Source organism: Anolis carolinensis, chromosome 4 (genome assembly GCF_035594765.1).
Source record: "Anolis carolinensis isolate JA03-04 chromosome 4, rAnoCar3.1.pri, whole genome shotgun sequence".
NCBI lineage: Eukaryota > Metazoa > Chordata > Lepidosauria > Squamata > Dactyloidae > Anolis > Anolis carolinensis.
In genome coordinates this window covers 213,443,959-213,459,588 of record NC_085844.1, presented here as the reverse complement: position 1 = coordinate 213,459,588, position 15,630 = coordinate 213,443,959, and the positions used below count along the sequence as shown (strand labels likewise).

Genomic DNA, 15,630 nt, shown 5'->3' with positions numbered 1-15,630 from the left:
TGTTGGACTGTAATTCCCATCAGGTCTAGCAACTTAGAAATAATCCCATGAGTTATAATGCAAGAACATATGGGACCAAAACTCATATTTAGGGGTGGCAGATGAAAAGTCCTCTGGGTTAGTTTATGGTTGGCTGGCTGGAGAGAATGTCCCCTAGAGAACCTAAGTGTCTGGGGCAGTTTATATAGGAGAAAGTGATCCTGTAAGTAACCTAGACCCAAACTATGTAGGACAGGGGTGTCAAACTCATTTTCACCAAGGGCCACAGGAGCCTTCGGTGGTGCAATGGGTTAAACTCCTTGTGCTGGCAGGATTGCTGACTTGAAGGTTGGGTTGCTGGTTCAAATTCAACCTGGGGAGAGCATGGATGAGCTCCCTCTGTCAGCTCCAGCTCAATGCGGGGACATGAGAGAAGCTTCCCATAAGGTTGGTAAAACATCAAAAACATCCAGGCATCCCCGGGGCAACGCTCTTGCAAACAACCAATTATTTCACACCAGAAGTGACTTGCAGTTTCTCAAGTTTCTCCTGACACACATACACACAAAACAAAAACCAAGGGCCACATCAGCCTTATGGTTGCCTTCAAAGAGCCAGTTGTAATGGTAAAACTGTATAAATGTAACTATGTTTCCTTGGACCTTTAATGGCAAGCTCATGATTCAGATTCAATTTGTTTTTCCTTACCCAGCCCATTACCTCCTCTAGGCATTCATTCAGAGGAGACACACTATCCTTAGCTAAAGCTGTTTTTAAAGGCACAAGGTAAAAAGGAGGAAGGAGTTTAAAGCCTGTGTATTGTTTTTATGAGAAGGTAGAGAGGGAAGGAAGACGTTTAAAACCTGGGTGTTGCTTTGATGGGGAGGTGTGAGTGGCATGATAGAGGGAGGAGTTTGAAATCTTGAGGTTCTCATGGGAAGATAGAGGAAGCAGTGAGAGACTGGTGCTGCTGGAAAGACAGTGGAGGAGAGCTGTGGCAGCAGGAAGATTAGGGCGAGGAGTAGTTAGTTAAACAGTAGCTACAAACTCACCAATAATAACTGTGAAAGGGAATTGTGAATGTGGAAGGCCAACTGGTGGAAGGCCAATTTAGTTTCAATTAGAATTTATTATAACTACAGTAGGTTGTTACACTGCTACTGTTCTAAGACTGGCTGTAACCCATGATTTTTATAATCATCTTCACAATATTAACAATTAGTCCTATACTGTTGAAGGTGAGATTAAGGTAATAAGGGATTGTTTCAGACTAGCAAGATTCTGAAATAGCAACATGACTTAAAGATTTCTGTTTTATGCCCATTACTTTGGACATGAACCATGGGATCTGTTGGAGTTATTATGACCCAATGTTGAAGAAAGCAAAGCAACCATTGGCGGTATTGTGATGATTTAGAATTCTAAATCAGAGTACATTTCTGAATCTCCTGAATCTCTTTCTAATTTAAATCAACCCATTATCCATTTTGCACTTGTACACTTGCCAGTAGGCGAATTTAATCCATTCTTTCATCATAGATGATTTGTGGAAGGAGTCAATTTGGACAGGTACAAACATGGAGGGAGGGCAGGTGGAACCTGGCAGGAGAGTGAAAGAGTCTTTACAGCTCAGGGAGTTGCCTGCATGCTATAATTGCTGTATGAAATGTATTTATTACCTAGTCAGACAGGCCAAGCAAGATAGACTAGGGATTATTTCACATTCTTGAGTGAGTTAGGAAAGCTTGAGGGACTTTAAACGCCTACATAGTACACCTGGCATCTTTTCATGTTACTTTTTAACAAACCTATCATTGTGGAGTAATCCACATAGCATGATGCCTTGCAACAAAATCCATCACAATTTATTTTTTTACAAAACATTTAAGTGACTTGATAGGGGTTTGTTTAGTAATAACTTTCATTTATTACTTTGCATGTAATAACTGGTTATGTGAGTAGATTTATGACATACACTAAGTAACATTATTTTTGTTCCTGGGTTATAGATGTCATTTTCTAATTGGTTCTATCATAAAAATATGGAAAAATTCAATTAAACTGCAAAAAAATTGTTTTTGTGGGACATCCTGCAGCACATTTTGCTATAGTTTTTCAATAAATATCTCATAGCGTCTCAAATAATTCAACACAGTTTGTGGCAGCCACAAAAACAAAGTATCTGGAGTATACCAACCACTTTCAAAGTAAATAGCACACAATTAAACAGGAAATAACACTGTCAAACTAGGAACAGATTTTTTCCCCAAATTTTGTTACATAGTGTAATTAGTAATTAGTGTGATCTATTTCAATTGTGTCACTTTCCATCTGGAAGATGTGTGTAGGAAAGAAGCTGCAGTTGAAAGTTAGCAGAGGCTTATGAAATACATTTCCTTGTCTACACCATCAAAATAACCCAGCTGTAATTCAAATTATTCAACCTCAGAGCTGCTTTGGACTCACTTCACTAGCGCTATTCATACCTGTAATATATCACACTGAAATTGTATTGCTTTTCACAACCCAAATTTGAATCAGCACTGTTTTTATTAAGTAGCACTGAATGTTATTTTTTGTACGTGGCAATATTTGCCACCTTGATGATTTGTCTTCCCTCCTTTCCTCTCTCCCTTCACTGAAGCCACCTCAATCTATATTGTAAACAGTAACACATATAAAAATGTAGCAACTAATCAGATTTTCCTGGAAAATTGGGAGCAAGAAGCCAGTTTTGCTATGTCACATTGAAGCCTAAGGACTTTCATTGTTAAAGGGGTCATCAGTGCAGACTATACGTAGTTTAATATCTTTTCCTACCTTTCCTACAGCAGCTTTGAAGTGCTGAGTTATACTGGTGCTGGACTGTGCTTTCCTTTGACCTTCTTCATCAGACTCTAATATTCTAATGTAGATTTTACATTTTCACATTGGGCCATATCCCACCCAAGTTTAAGAAAAGGACAAAATAGGTTATGGGGAATTTTGGGTGAAATCTAACTCTACAGTACAGTCAGTGATCCATCAGTATTTATTGATTTAGGTTGAATAAATCCCAATAAAAGATTACGATTAGGATGGAATAAAGACTATGGCTAGAACTCTATGCCTTCTACTAAGGGACCACATACACTGACCACTTAATGTAGTTTCAAACCGGTATTGGAAAAAATGGGTTTGGTGTGCAGATGATTCTATAGGAAATCCTGAAACCAATTAGACTCCCAGATGATGATTACACAAACCCCAGAGCACTTTCTTTCACTCAGTTTTGTGGGAGTTTATTGTCTGGTCACCACAGTTTGAAGCAAAGCAGTCTCCTAAAGCAGTTGTTCTACTCCGAACTCAAGAACGGGAAACGTAATGTTGGTGGACAGGAAAAGAGATTTAAAGATGGGCTTAAAGCCAACCTTAAAAACTGTGGCATAGACACTGAGAACTGGGAAGCCCTGGCCCTTGAGCACTCTAATTGGAGGTCAGCTGTGACCAGCAGTGCTGCGGAGTTCGAAGAGGCACGAATGGAGGGCTTAAGGGAGAAACATGCCATCAAGCCAGCCCTGACCGGGACCATCTTCCCCCTGGAAACCAATGTCCTCACTGCGGGAGAACATGCAGATCAAGAATAAGTCTCTTCAGCCACCTAAGAATTCACCCTCAAGTCCCCACGACTGGAGGACCATCATCCTCAAACTACGAGGGATCGCCTAAGTAAAGCAGTTTGAAGGCATTACATGGTCAGTGTAGATGGGTTTTTGTTATGTATAGTTAAAAAACTAGAATCTCCTGGCTTGACTCTCCCAAATCTTTTTGTCAGCTGCACTGAAAGAAAGAAGTCCATTCTTGTTGTGGGCAGATGACCTTCCTACTCTACTCCTGTCAATGAACATGGCTGTGGCCAGGAATTGTTTTTAGGAACTGTGACAATTTTTGATTTTTCAGCTTTGCTCACTAGTAGAAGAGGGGTGAAAATGTCATCCACCCACACCCCAAATGCTAGCAAAATCTTTTCTCTTTTCTCAGGATGGATCACACTCAATCAAGAAATTCTGGGAGGGCAGTTACAACAGCAACAATAATGCCACCATCATAACTGATATGAGTCTACATCCTTAACTGTGACAGTGATTGCCAGCCCATCTATATATATAAAAGGGTAATGAAATTTCGGCCTAGGACAAAACAACAAAACTACACATCCCAGAAACACTAAACTTGGCAGCACAACCCCTCATCCATGCCTCTACGTTCATACAACAAAAAGAAAAGAAAAATAAAGTCCTAATTAGAGGGAGAGGAATAATTGCTTTAATCCAATTGCTGCCAGTTAGAATGTTAAGCTCCACCCACTTGGTCTCCTAGCAACCCACTCACCCCAGGGAATAGGCAGAGTTAGGCCTCACGTAGGCCTCTTCCACACTACCTATAAAATACAGATTATCTGATTTCCCATACCACCGTACTTCGCCACAGCAACGCATGACCAGGCACAGCTAGTATGTTTATATGTGCCAAAACAAATGGAAAATATAGATCTTCTGTGGATGCTCTCCATTCATGAATGGCTGATGCACACTGAAACTGATGAGGTGAAGGGCAGGATCATCAGACACAGAACCAGATATGTCACCAGATATGGAGCAAAGTACATGCAATTTACTGCCTCCTTTACATGGTATAAATCAACAAGAAATAGAAACTGGGTGTGAAGGGGGTGCAGTCTGAAGAAATCTGGCAGTATGTTGGTGTGAAAGGGTCCAGCGTTATCCATTCTGGCAGTTGTTTGCAACAAACATGACTCTGATAGCTGTTTGTAATTTTCCCAGTAACTTCTTTATTTCAGTCACACAACTCAAATCCAACGGAGCTTCCCCTTCTTCTCCCACTCTCCCTCTTATCTTCCTTCCTCCACTCCCCCCTCCCTCCTTCCAATTCCTCCACATCTGTCTCCGTGCTTGCATTGATTCAGCATCCTTGGATCTTGCTGGTGTTTTAAAGGAACAGCTTCTTTATAACTCTAGGACGGGACCCTCCACTGTTGCCCCCTTACAGTTGGAGACTACTAGTCTTATATTAGTACGAGCTTTCAGTAATATCAGCCCACTTCTTCAGATGTACTGATACATACCTGTCATCTTGCAGCTGATTGTGAAATGTGTTGAGGTTTGGCCAGTGGGATGTCAGTTGTCAAAACAGAAGGCTTCCAATATTTATTTGTCTTGATATTAATTTATAAATATATGGGGACAATGTAAAAAAAAAATAGTCGTGGGTGTTTCTGGCCCAGGAGGAACTTCATTAATCTGCCCTCCCTGTATTTGCCCTGCTGCAACCAGAAGTTTAATGTTTTCCCACTCTCTTCAGGAAACTAATTAGTCTTAAAAGAGGCAGGTTTTGTCATCTCAAAATCTTCTTCCATCTCTCCCCCCCCCCATTTATTTGATGTACCTGTGTTTGTGATGAAGGGAGAGGTCTTTAATGCCTAATTTTAGCCTCCCTTATTTTTTTCCTTCTGAACTTCAAGTTACTTAGCTCCAAATCATCTCTGCCCTCTGAGCTTGTTCTTGAATATTTCCCCATCTTAAAGTGTTAGACATTGCACTTTTTGCCAAACGTTAAGCTCTGCCTTAATATAGGCTATTTTCCACTGCAGTCATTGTGAGTATTTCCATTATTCTACATGTAATAAAGCATCCTACTAGATAGCTCTGTGTGGATAAGAGTTATTGACTCTAATTGGCCTAAAATGCATTTCTGCCATAATCAATGCCTCTTACAGTCCTGTATGTTCATAGTATGCATGAATTCATTTAGGTGTTGTGAAAGTATATATGATAACACTTCACAGATATAGATATCAATCTTAAGCATTTTTTACATTAAGATCTTCAATTTTTGCAATTGTTTACACAAAATATAGAATCTGTACTAAAATCTGTGATATTAAGCATTACAAATATTTAATTATGTCTGTTAATGATTTAAGTCACTATTATCAGTGACCTTCTCAAATCATAAAGTGTGATTTGGAATTAATTAAAGGAATGCAACACTGAACATTTTATTAAATTACCAATAAATGCACATTTCAGCTCATGTCCTGACAAGATCCCAACACTTTCCACTGAAGCATCTGCTTTTGGAATGAGTCCCAGTCCATGCTATGCACTTGCACGCTATCTAGTGATTAGGGAGGTGTTCCAGTGTGTGACAGAAAGCTGATTTATGATGAGAGATGCTATTTTTAATGGCACATTTAGCTAGAGTTATTGTAGCTAGAACTATGTCCTCTGAAGGAACAGTTTCACAAGCACAGTATGTAGGATGTACCTCCCTCTGCCACCAACTGCCTATGACTAAACTGCTGGGTTTGTGATGATGAATGACATTAGAAATAGAAGCAGTGGTCCAACACAGAGCGCACAGACTGTCCAAAATGATCATGTGCATTTGTCTCTAAGCGACAATACAGCAATATATAATCAAGGTAGTTTATGAATATGAAAACATACTTAATACTACATTCTGTCCATGACTCTTAAGTGTGGACATGTTTCAGGAGTGAAATACCTTGAAACTGTTCCTTTTCAAAGGAGGTTACTAGTACTTTGTGGCTGGGAGACTTTTAATGACTTATGCATGTGTAAGACCTGTTCTGGAAAAGATATGAAGACTATTTACTTGCCCTTGTGCTTCATCCAATAGGCTCCAACTACTGCGCAGTGTCTGTCAAGCCCTGGGCGGGGTCCTTGCTTCTATTATTCACTGATGGATAATTGTGGGAGTTGAAGTCCAAAACACCTGGAGGGCCCAAGTTTGTCCTTGCCTGCTTTATCTAGTGACCAGCAGCAGAGGCCCATCTGACAGCAAGCAAATGAATTTCATTTAATTTTCCCTGCATTAAAGCTTGGGGCCACTGGAGGAAGTCACTATTCTGTTTGTTCAAAGTAATAGGTAAAAGAAACACGATTAAACTATTAATAATACTGATTGTAATTTTATGCGGACATTTCAGCCAGTACCCTTTGCTTTCATTGCATCTGCAGAAGCAGGTACTGCAGAAGGAAACCCTCGCTCCCTCCCTCCTTCCCTCCCTCCTTCAGCCTTATATCTGCCCTAAAAACCTGCTTCTGTGGACTAGAAAACTTTCCAGGTCAGAGTTTCAATGCTGAAGAAGGCTGCAGTGGGAGGAGGAGAAAATCTCAGTTTGACCATTAACATCACACTGGATTTCAATTTGTTTTGTTTAATATTTAATTATCAGTCCAGTACTTCTCAACATCTTTTATTGTTGGGGAATATATTACACACGGGCTTATCTTCATATGCAAGTATAACTCAGACCTTATTATATTCTATTGTATTTAAATGGGAGGCTTCTATCTTTCCCGAACTATTTTGCACACTAAAGTATTCACACCTTTAGTCTATTTCTTGTTTAGCCTGTTAGGAAGGAACTGGGTTTAGCTTTATCATTATATTTCTGCACCTCGCATGCTGCAAGTCTGGGCGACTTGGAAGCCTGTGAACAGACTGCGCTCTGGCACCACAAGATGCAGAGCCAGTCTTCAGAAATGGGGCTACAAAGTGGAGTCTACAACATGCGAGTGTGGAGAAGAGCAAACCACAGACCACTTACTACAATGAAGCCTGAGACCTGCCACATGTACAATGGAGGACCTTTTTACAGTGACACCAGAGGCACTCCAAGTGGCCAGCTTCTGGTCAAATGACATTCAGTATAATGCGTTTTTAAATAAATGATAACCATACCCTCAATTTGCTTCTGACATGATAATGAATAAATTATATTTTTATTCCACTCATCACCTAATTTTCATCACACTTTCCACCATATTATTTTAGTCCCATCCATCAGATTTAAAAGCATCTGTTATGTTACTGACTTAATCCAAATATCAATTTGTTACTTACAATAGAAAATTACTTGCAACATTAAAAACTTAACATATTCTTGCTTAGTTGCAGAAGGAAAATAAAGTTACTACTCCGTTGTTAAAGTGGGCTCCAGTGTTTATCCCCTCCCCTTATGTATCAGGGACTGGTACCATATTGTCCCAATGGCATTACCTTTGAGTACGTGCTTGTTTGAGGAAAACCCCTATTTCCCACAGATGCAGTTCACATGCAAATAATGACTATTTCATTACAATAAAAAATTTAAAATACAGACTTCATACAATCTGGACATATTTGGGTTCTTCCATCTACTGATGGATGGTAAGTCATGTCAGTGTGGCAGTAATCTCCTAGAGCTGGAAGAGACCACAAAAGTTAGATGCTTGAGCTGGAAGAGACCACAAAAGCCACCTAAATACAATTCTGTTTGGACTTGCAGGGAAACACAGCTAATGGCACTCCTGAGAGAGGGCTTGGAGGAATGACTGCGAGGTTGTGTATCTTTCCCATTGAGAAGACTAAGATTGTCATGTAGAACAGTGAGCAAGCTGGTTTTCCGTTGCTCCATAGACTTAGAACAAGAAGAAATAGATCTGAATTACAAGAAAAGAGATTCCACCTAAACATTAGGAAGAACGTTCCAAAGGTAAGAGCTGTTTGACATGAAATAGAATATTTTGGAAGGTGGTGGATTCTTCAAGTTGATAGGGCATCTCAGTTGTATATTCCTGCCTGGCTGGGAATTAAACTAGATGGCTCCTGCAACCCCTTCCAATTCAAAGATTCTGTTATTCTAATTCACTAACGGTGAATTAGACTCACAGTTTCATAGTTTATAAGAACTGGAAAATAAAACACTTTTAGCTGTTTGGAGTGTAGGGCCTACATTTTGGATTTTAGAACTCTACACTCCAAACAGATAAACCATCAGATCCTGTCTGATCTTGGAAGCTAAGCTGGGTCTGCTCTGGTTAGTACCTGAATGGGAGACTGTCAATGGACACAGGGTTCTGTAATCTATGTTTCAGAGGAAGAAATTGGCAAAATCACCTCTGAGTGTTCTCTGCCTAAGAAAACCCTATAAAATTACGGTAATGTGGTCACTCAAAGCCTATAAGCAACTTCAAGGCATATAAATTCACAGCTGCATAGTACAAAAGATGACACTTGGAGCAAGTTTTTATACTATATTAAGAGGACCTTGCAGGGAGTCTTGAATTGTCTCAAACCATTAGGTAATACAACCATCTTGCTACTTTTGACATAGGACACTACCTAAAACTATTATCTAGCTTTGCCAGTATAGATTCTTAATTTTTTCCTCAGTGCTTTTGCTTGTATCAAATCCGATGTGTTCACTTCAAGCAAGACAAAAGAAATCTGAGCAGCACTCAGACTTTATTTTCAGCAATTGGATTGACCACTGCTTTTTTATCCCAAAATGCATTTCTGCTTGTAATCTGATATCTGGAATGCTTACTAACTCATAGTCTGCAAAGTCCATCCAGAGTCTAAACTGCACACCGCTCAGCATCTGGTTTCACTTTTCTCCTCTTTCCTGCAGTTTGTATCACCTGGCCTGTTGAAATGAACTGGAACTTGAAAATAAACACTTTTGTGGCATTTTGGCTGGTTTAAATAAAAGTATTTCCCAACTCTACATTTTGTTTTTTCCCCTTGATCAGTAAAGCTGTGTTTATTGTTGCTGTTATTAAATAAAACATATTATAATTTTTTAAAGTTGCACATGCAATACATTCTTTTAAGGAGGCATTGATAATTTAAATAGAAGCAGGAAAGAGTGACAGAGGAAGCGGTTGCTGTCTGTTTAGTGCTGGCTGTAACAGGACCATGTTCTATTTTTTGGGGAGGGGGGGTCAGAGATGGATCTCACAACAAAGAAACACTGCAATCCTGGAACAGTAGTGCCACCATGAGGTGAATATTTGAAATGGAAATATTGTCAGAGGAAAAATAATTCCATGTGCAGTACAGTACTTTTCAGGAAATTTCAGATGGATGCCGTGGAAGACAAAGACCTTTTTTCTGCTGTCCCAGTGGACAAGATAATGCCAATATGAGGGGGTTGGATGGGATGGCCCTTATGGTTTTTTCCGACTCTATTATGCCAATAAGCTTTAATTGTTGGATGCTTCTGTTTGTTTGAACATTACAAGAAATGAATTAACATCAATTTGACAGTGAAAGCCATTACTTGGGACAATAGTAAGCTCTTTCTCATTAGTGAACTTTAGGCAAAAATTTGAGAACCCGAACTAATCACAATATGTACAAAGCTTGAGCAAGGCAATCCAGTGATATTACACAACTTACTTATTGAGATGTTTAGTTTTTAATTCTCAGAATCTCTCACCATTAACCATGTTGACTAGGTCAGAGTTTAGGAAACATGCTACCATACAGTGCAGATGCATCCGTCACTCCTTGGGGTAGCTTTCCCTTTATCGAGCTGGTAGCACTGCAATGCTGGAAAACAGGTAGGACAAAGATGCAGAACAAATTGTTTTCAGTGATTGGATTGCAACACCCAGAACTCCTTTTCATTGGTTTTACTGGCTAGGGACATTCAACATAATCAGGAGGCCCATGCATGTCTCACCTTGAAGTGGATACACGTTTCTATTGGTATTGTACTAAATCTATCTGACCATGGGATAACCTGGCCTCCTATGATTGGAATTTTACTGTGCCATCCAGTAATAGCTGTGAACTAAAATTCATGATCCATAGTTTCATCTAAAAACTGTGTAATATTTGGCCCTGGGGCTGTTTTGGGGGCTGTTGGCCTCTCTAGAGCATTTGACATGAGCAAAATACTGTAAACCAAAACGAATGATCCACAAAGCAGCAATACCTTTACTGGTCCAAATAAAAAGCACAAAATACATAATGCTAGCTTTTGAAATGCCATCTTTACTTCATTGGGCAAAGTAGTAAAAATTACACTGAAGAAAAAATGACAGTGTTAGAATCACAGACCTGTATTTTGTTCTAAGATGGTATTTCTGTTGTCAATTAAGATGGTCTGGAGGGATGTAAGTGCAGGCCAATCCCCTTTTTTGGTCATGTAGGGACTAGTAAGTAAAAAGCATTAAAATCCAGCAACCAAACTTCAACTCCCTCCACAATAAACAAGTAACTCTCCTTAAGATTCCTGTCCTGTGGAGGCTACCTGCCTGTAAGAAGGGGGGAGTGCTCAGCAAAATTCTGTAATTTTGGGAGGCACTGCAAATCCTTTCTTTAAATGTAGTTAGTTCATATTTGTGGTTGTTGAACCATTCATTGTGTTTTTTTGTTTGTTTCAGGAGCGGCTTGAGAAACTGCAAGTTGCTTCTGGTGTGAGAGAATTGGCCGTCTGCAAGGATGGTGCCAAAAACACACCTGAATGTTTGTGATGTTTTTACCATCCTTGTGGGAAGCTTCACTTATGTCCCTGCATGGAGCTGGAGCTGATAGAAGGAACTCATCCACACTTTCCCCGGGTTGGATTCGAACCAGCAACCTTCAGGTCAGCATATTTAGTAAGCACAAGTGGACATAGTTGCGTACATGCAGGTTACACAAGCTACAGAGAAAATTAAGTTGTTAAAAAACAATGTTTAATATTGACAATGCTGTAAGCCGGATGTACAACATTTGCAGTCATGATATTCTTGCAAGAGCTGCAAATGCTCCTCCCAATCCACCTCCGAGGTCAGGCAGCTGCATCAACTGAAGAAGCTGCTGCGGGAAACCAGGGCACTGAATTGTGGTGCATCCAGGATCCTTCTGCCAACAAGATGTGCTGCAAAAGGCAGCTGCAACAAGGTCTTACAGAGGCCACTGCCAGGACTTTCTGCGTCGCTTCTTGTTCTCAGGCATCTTGGAAATTCTTTGCCCGGCTTCTAGGATAGTTTGGGGGCATCAAGAAGAGCTTCAAGGTCACCATCTACATCAGGCATGGGCAAACACCCTCCAGGTGTTTTGGACCAACTCCCATCCAGTAGGCTGTCAGGAATTGTGGGAGTTGAAGTCCAAAACACTTGGAAGGCTGAAATTTACCTGTGCCTGATCTACATGCTCTTCAACAATACACTTTTTCTAGTGGACATGAGCAGGACTTCTGATGCATAGCTTGGGAAAGTTACATTTTTGACTTACAACTCATAGAACTCTCCAGCCTGTCTGGTAATTAGTAATATTCTTGGGGTAATCTGAGTACTGTAATTAACAAAGTAATATGTGAACATTATGGATTCTGCAAGTATTTTTCAAAGTAACTTTGTTCCAAGCTATTGCACTGGTACACAGGGAGAATGCCCGGATGTTGTTGGCCTGGAAGTCTCATCAGGTCTAGTTAATGCAAAGGGATTATGGGTACTGCAGTACAAAAAGCGCTGAAGGGCCAGTTGTCCAGCACTATATAGTTTAGTACCTACAAATTATTACCAGCACTTTGAAATGGGACCAAATTACTTCAATCTTAGTACTGGTTTAAGAATGGTGTTGTATTTTGAGACTTTTTGACTGTGTTCAGCCACATTTTCCACCAGCTTAAATATTGGGTCTGTCTTCAGAAGCAATGCTACATAATTTCATAATCTGGTAAGTCCAGTTTTTTTGATAAGAGGGGTATTTTGCTGTGATACGTTAAGCAAATTTGCCTGAATTTGCTTTTAATAATAATAAAACTTTATTTATATACCGTCTTATCTCCCCAAAGGGACTCAGGGTGGCAAGTCCTGTATTTCAATATTAATATCAAATCAATACAGAAATTGTGGTATAGTATAGTATATAGAATTGGATTTTGACAAATTTGGCTTGTGGAAACAAGGCTGGGTGATAAAGTTTCAGTGTAACCACGTTTTTGCCATAACTCTTCCAGGTATGAATTTCTCTCACTTATTGTCATTTGTAAGTCATATGTTTGTAACTTGGGGACTGCCTGTATTTGGTGGCTCATTTTTGGAAGGAAAAAAATGATTAAAAACTGCTAATGACTGTACTGAAATGTTGGACTGACTCTCGGAAAACCCTCTTTCTTCAAACTCATGGAGCTGTTTTCACATATAAAGACCACAATACACAAACGGAGAAGCACAACTGAAATTTAATTAAATACAAATATTTATGAAAGGTTAAGTGCCTCCAGAGACATTTTGTTTCTACAGATTTATTGTTAAGTCTTTTGGGTACTCTTTAGACTTCATCTGATTTCCTCACATTTAAAATACCTCCTTACAACTTGCCAGAACTTGATTTTCAATAACAGATTATGATCATAATGTGGAATTTGGCGTTACAGCCGTCAGGCCTGCCAACATTAAAAGTCAGTCGCCTGCACCTTTTGGTCCAAAATAAATCAGAAAACTATAAAAAAATGCAGACAATATGTTGTAAAATAATAATAATAATAAAAATAAGTCTAAACAGTTTTATTTTCTCTTATATTACATTGCCGATTTTTCAGGGAGCACATAGTTCGGTGTATAGTATCTCAATATTTTATTGAGTTCCGTACTGACGTGAAGTGAATTATCAAGGGAACGCCTTAAAGAATCCCCAATACGAATATGCCACATATTAGTCAGGAAAAGGAATTAGAGCAAGGCTTATCTCGGGAGAGGTTCAAGGCAATCAGAGTTTGCTTGACAAACAATACAAACACCATTTTGCACGTTGACGTTACAAAGGTGGCACTGGCTCGTTCGAGGGGAGTGGGATTATTATTTATAGCGGCCCATCTGGCCAGCAGGAGGCTCTGTGTGGGTTCTTTGGTCCGTCATTCGTGAGACACTCGGTCCAGAGCCACGTAGAAGCTCTTTTTGTCGTCCAAGCAGTGCCAGCCAATGGGGCCCACTTCGCAGTCTGCGCAGATCAAGAACTTGATGTTTCCGACATCCTTGGTGAAGCCCACGTTTTCGAAGGAGAACATGTCATCCACCAGCCAGTGGTCTTGGAGGATGTCTCCTTCAGGGTCACAGCCACCCGCTAGGGCTGTCTTCTTCTTCATGGCCGGAAGGAAAAGCTAGAAGAGGAGAAAGAAAGAAAACAAGCCACCGGTTTGTAACCTGAAATGCAGTTTTGATTTGGCAAACCTCTGAACCTCCATCAAACACAAAAGTAGAAAGGTACCTGTTGGACAATAACAGACTCACTGGGTGCCTTTTCTCATTGTGATTACGGATAAACTTAAATATCGAGTTCTAGATACTGTAATACCTTGGCAAGTCAAGGATGCACCTACACTGTAGACTAGGCATAGGCAAACTTTAGCCCTCCAGGTGTTTGGACTTCAGCTCCCACAATTCCTAACTGTTCCTAACAATTCCTATTGTTAGGACCGGGCTGTGGCGCAGGCTGGAAAGCAAGCCAGCTGCAACAAATCAACAAATCGCTCTGACCAAGAGGTCATGAGTTTGAGGCCAGCCTGCGTCTTGTCTCTGTCTCTGTTCTATGTCATGGCATTGAATGTTTGCCTTTATGTGTGCAATGTGATCCGCCCTGAGTCCCTTTTGGGGTGAGAAGGGCGGAATATAAATGCTGTAAATAAATAAATAAATAAAATATTTTCCTGTTCAATTTTTGATGTTTTGTTTTATGCCTGATATAAGACGTTATGTTTTTTTAAATTTAATTTTAGTTGCTAAGTCTTCATTTGTTTTTATATGTTGGACTATCAATTTTTTGTTATTATGGGTGTATTGTTGTTGTGTTCGGGCATTGAATGTTTGCCTTTTATGTTTACAATCTGCACTGAGTCCCTCCGGGGAGGGAGGCCACAATATAAATAAAGTTTTATATTATTATTATTATTATTATTATTATTATTATTATTATTATTATTCCTCCTGTCTTTCTCCCAATATAGGGATTCAATCCTGCCTTTTGGCAGATATAGGCATGAACAAGAAGTACGGCCCAATGCAAATTCAAACAATGTAAATGCACTACAATACAATACATAAAAGCATTTGTTATCAAATGTCAATGGACATGACTGGGAGCATTTGCAGACGCTAGTTGATCTCCGTAGTTATTGGCTCGTAAAAGAACCGAGGAGTAAAGGACTTCCCAGGCAGGTTATTCCTTTCTGTACATATAGGTTCCCTCCCCAGAACTGTTATGCCTGATTTGTTTATACCCCACAATTCTGTGAAGAGCAGAGAATGAGGGAGAAGTGAATCCATGGCGTCGTTTCCATGGTTAATCAAGTATCACGGTCCATTCGTGATTGCATCTCCGCTTAAGCGGCTGAGGGGGAAAGGGAAGGGGCCTGAGGCTGTGAGGAATGGCGGGAGTTGAAGTCCAAAACACCTGGAGCCAAGGCCCAAGTTGGCCCATGCCTGGTGAAGATGCTGTTCTAACCAGGCTGTAATGTCCTTAGTGGGAAGAGACCCCCAAGGCCCATCCAGCCCAATCCCATTCTGCCATGCGGGAAGACCAACCAAAGCACTCCCGACAGATGGCCACTCGGCCTCTGCTTGAAAAACCCTGCAGAGAAGTTGGGGTGCCCGGAAGACTCCCTCTTTCTCATTCCCTGGCCGCCACCCACCTCTTTGCGGGCGAAGACCGCCGCCCCGGGCAGGAGGACGCGGGAGCTGCAGCGCTGGCAGAGCACGGCCTTGCGGTTCCGTCCCCCGGCGCAGACCAGCTCCTCCGGGCCCGCCATGGCCGCCTCCGCCTCCGACCCGGGCGCCGCCATGACCGCGCATGCGCAGCCGCAGCAGA

At 40.6% G+C, this 15,630-nt stretch overlaps 1 protein-coding gene and 1 long non-coding RNA gene across 2 annotated transcripts; one reads left to right on the top strand and one right to left on the bottom strand.

The window, feature by feature from the left end:
* Positions 1-4,009: 4,009 nt before the first annotated feature.
* Positions 4,010-13,280, top strand: LOC134298675 (uncharacterized). The gene is made up of 4 exons (XR_010005788.1): positions 4,010-6,930; positions 8,336-8,542; positions 9,461-9,540; positions 11,223-13,280. It is a non-coding gene; the product is annotated as an uncharacterized LOC134298675 (long non-coding RNA).
* Positions 12,992-15,630, bottom strand: rabif (RAB interacting factor). The gene is made up of 2 exons (XM_003220527.4): positions 15,455-15,630; positions 12,992-13,927 (listed from the first exon to the last, which is right to left on the bottom strand). Exons 1-2 carry the CDS (start codon positions 15,602-15,604, stop codon positions 13,682-13,684), a joined length of 396 nt encoding a protein of 131 aa, XP_003220575.1. The 5' UTR covers positions 15,605-15,630; the 3' UTR covers positions 12,992-13,681.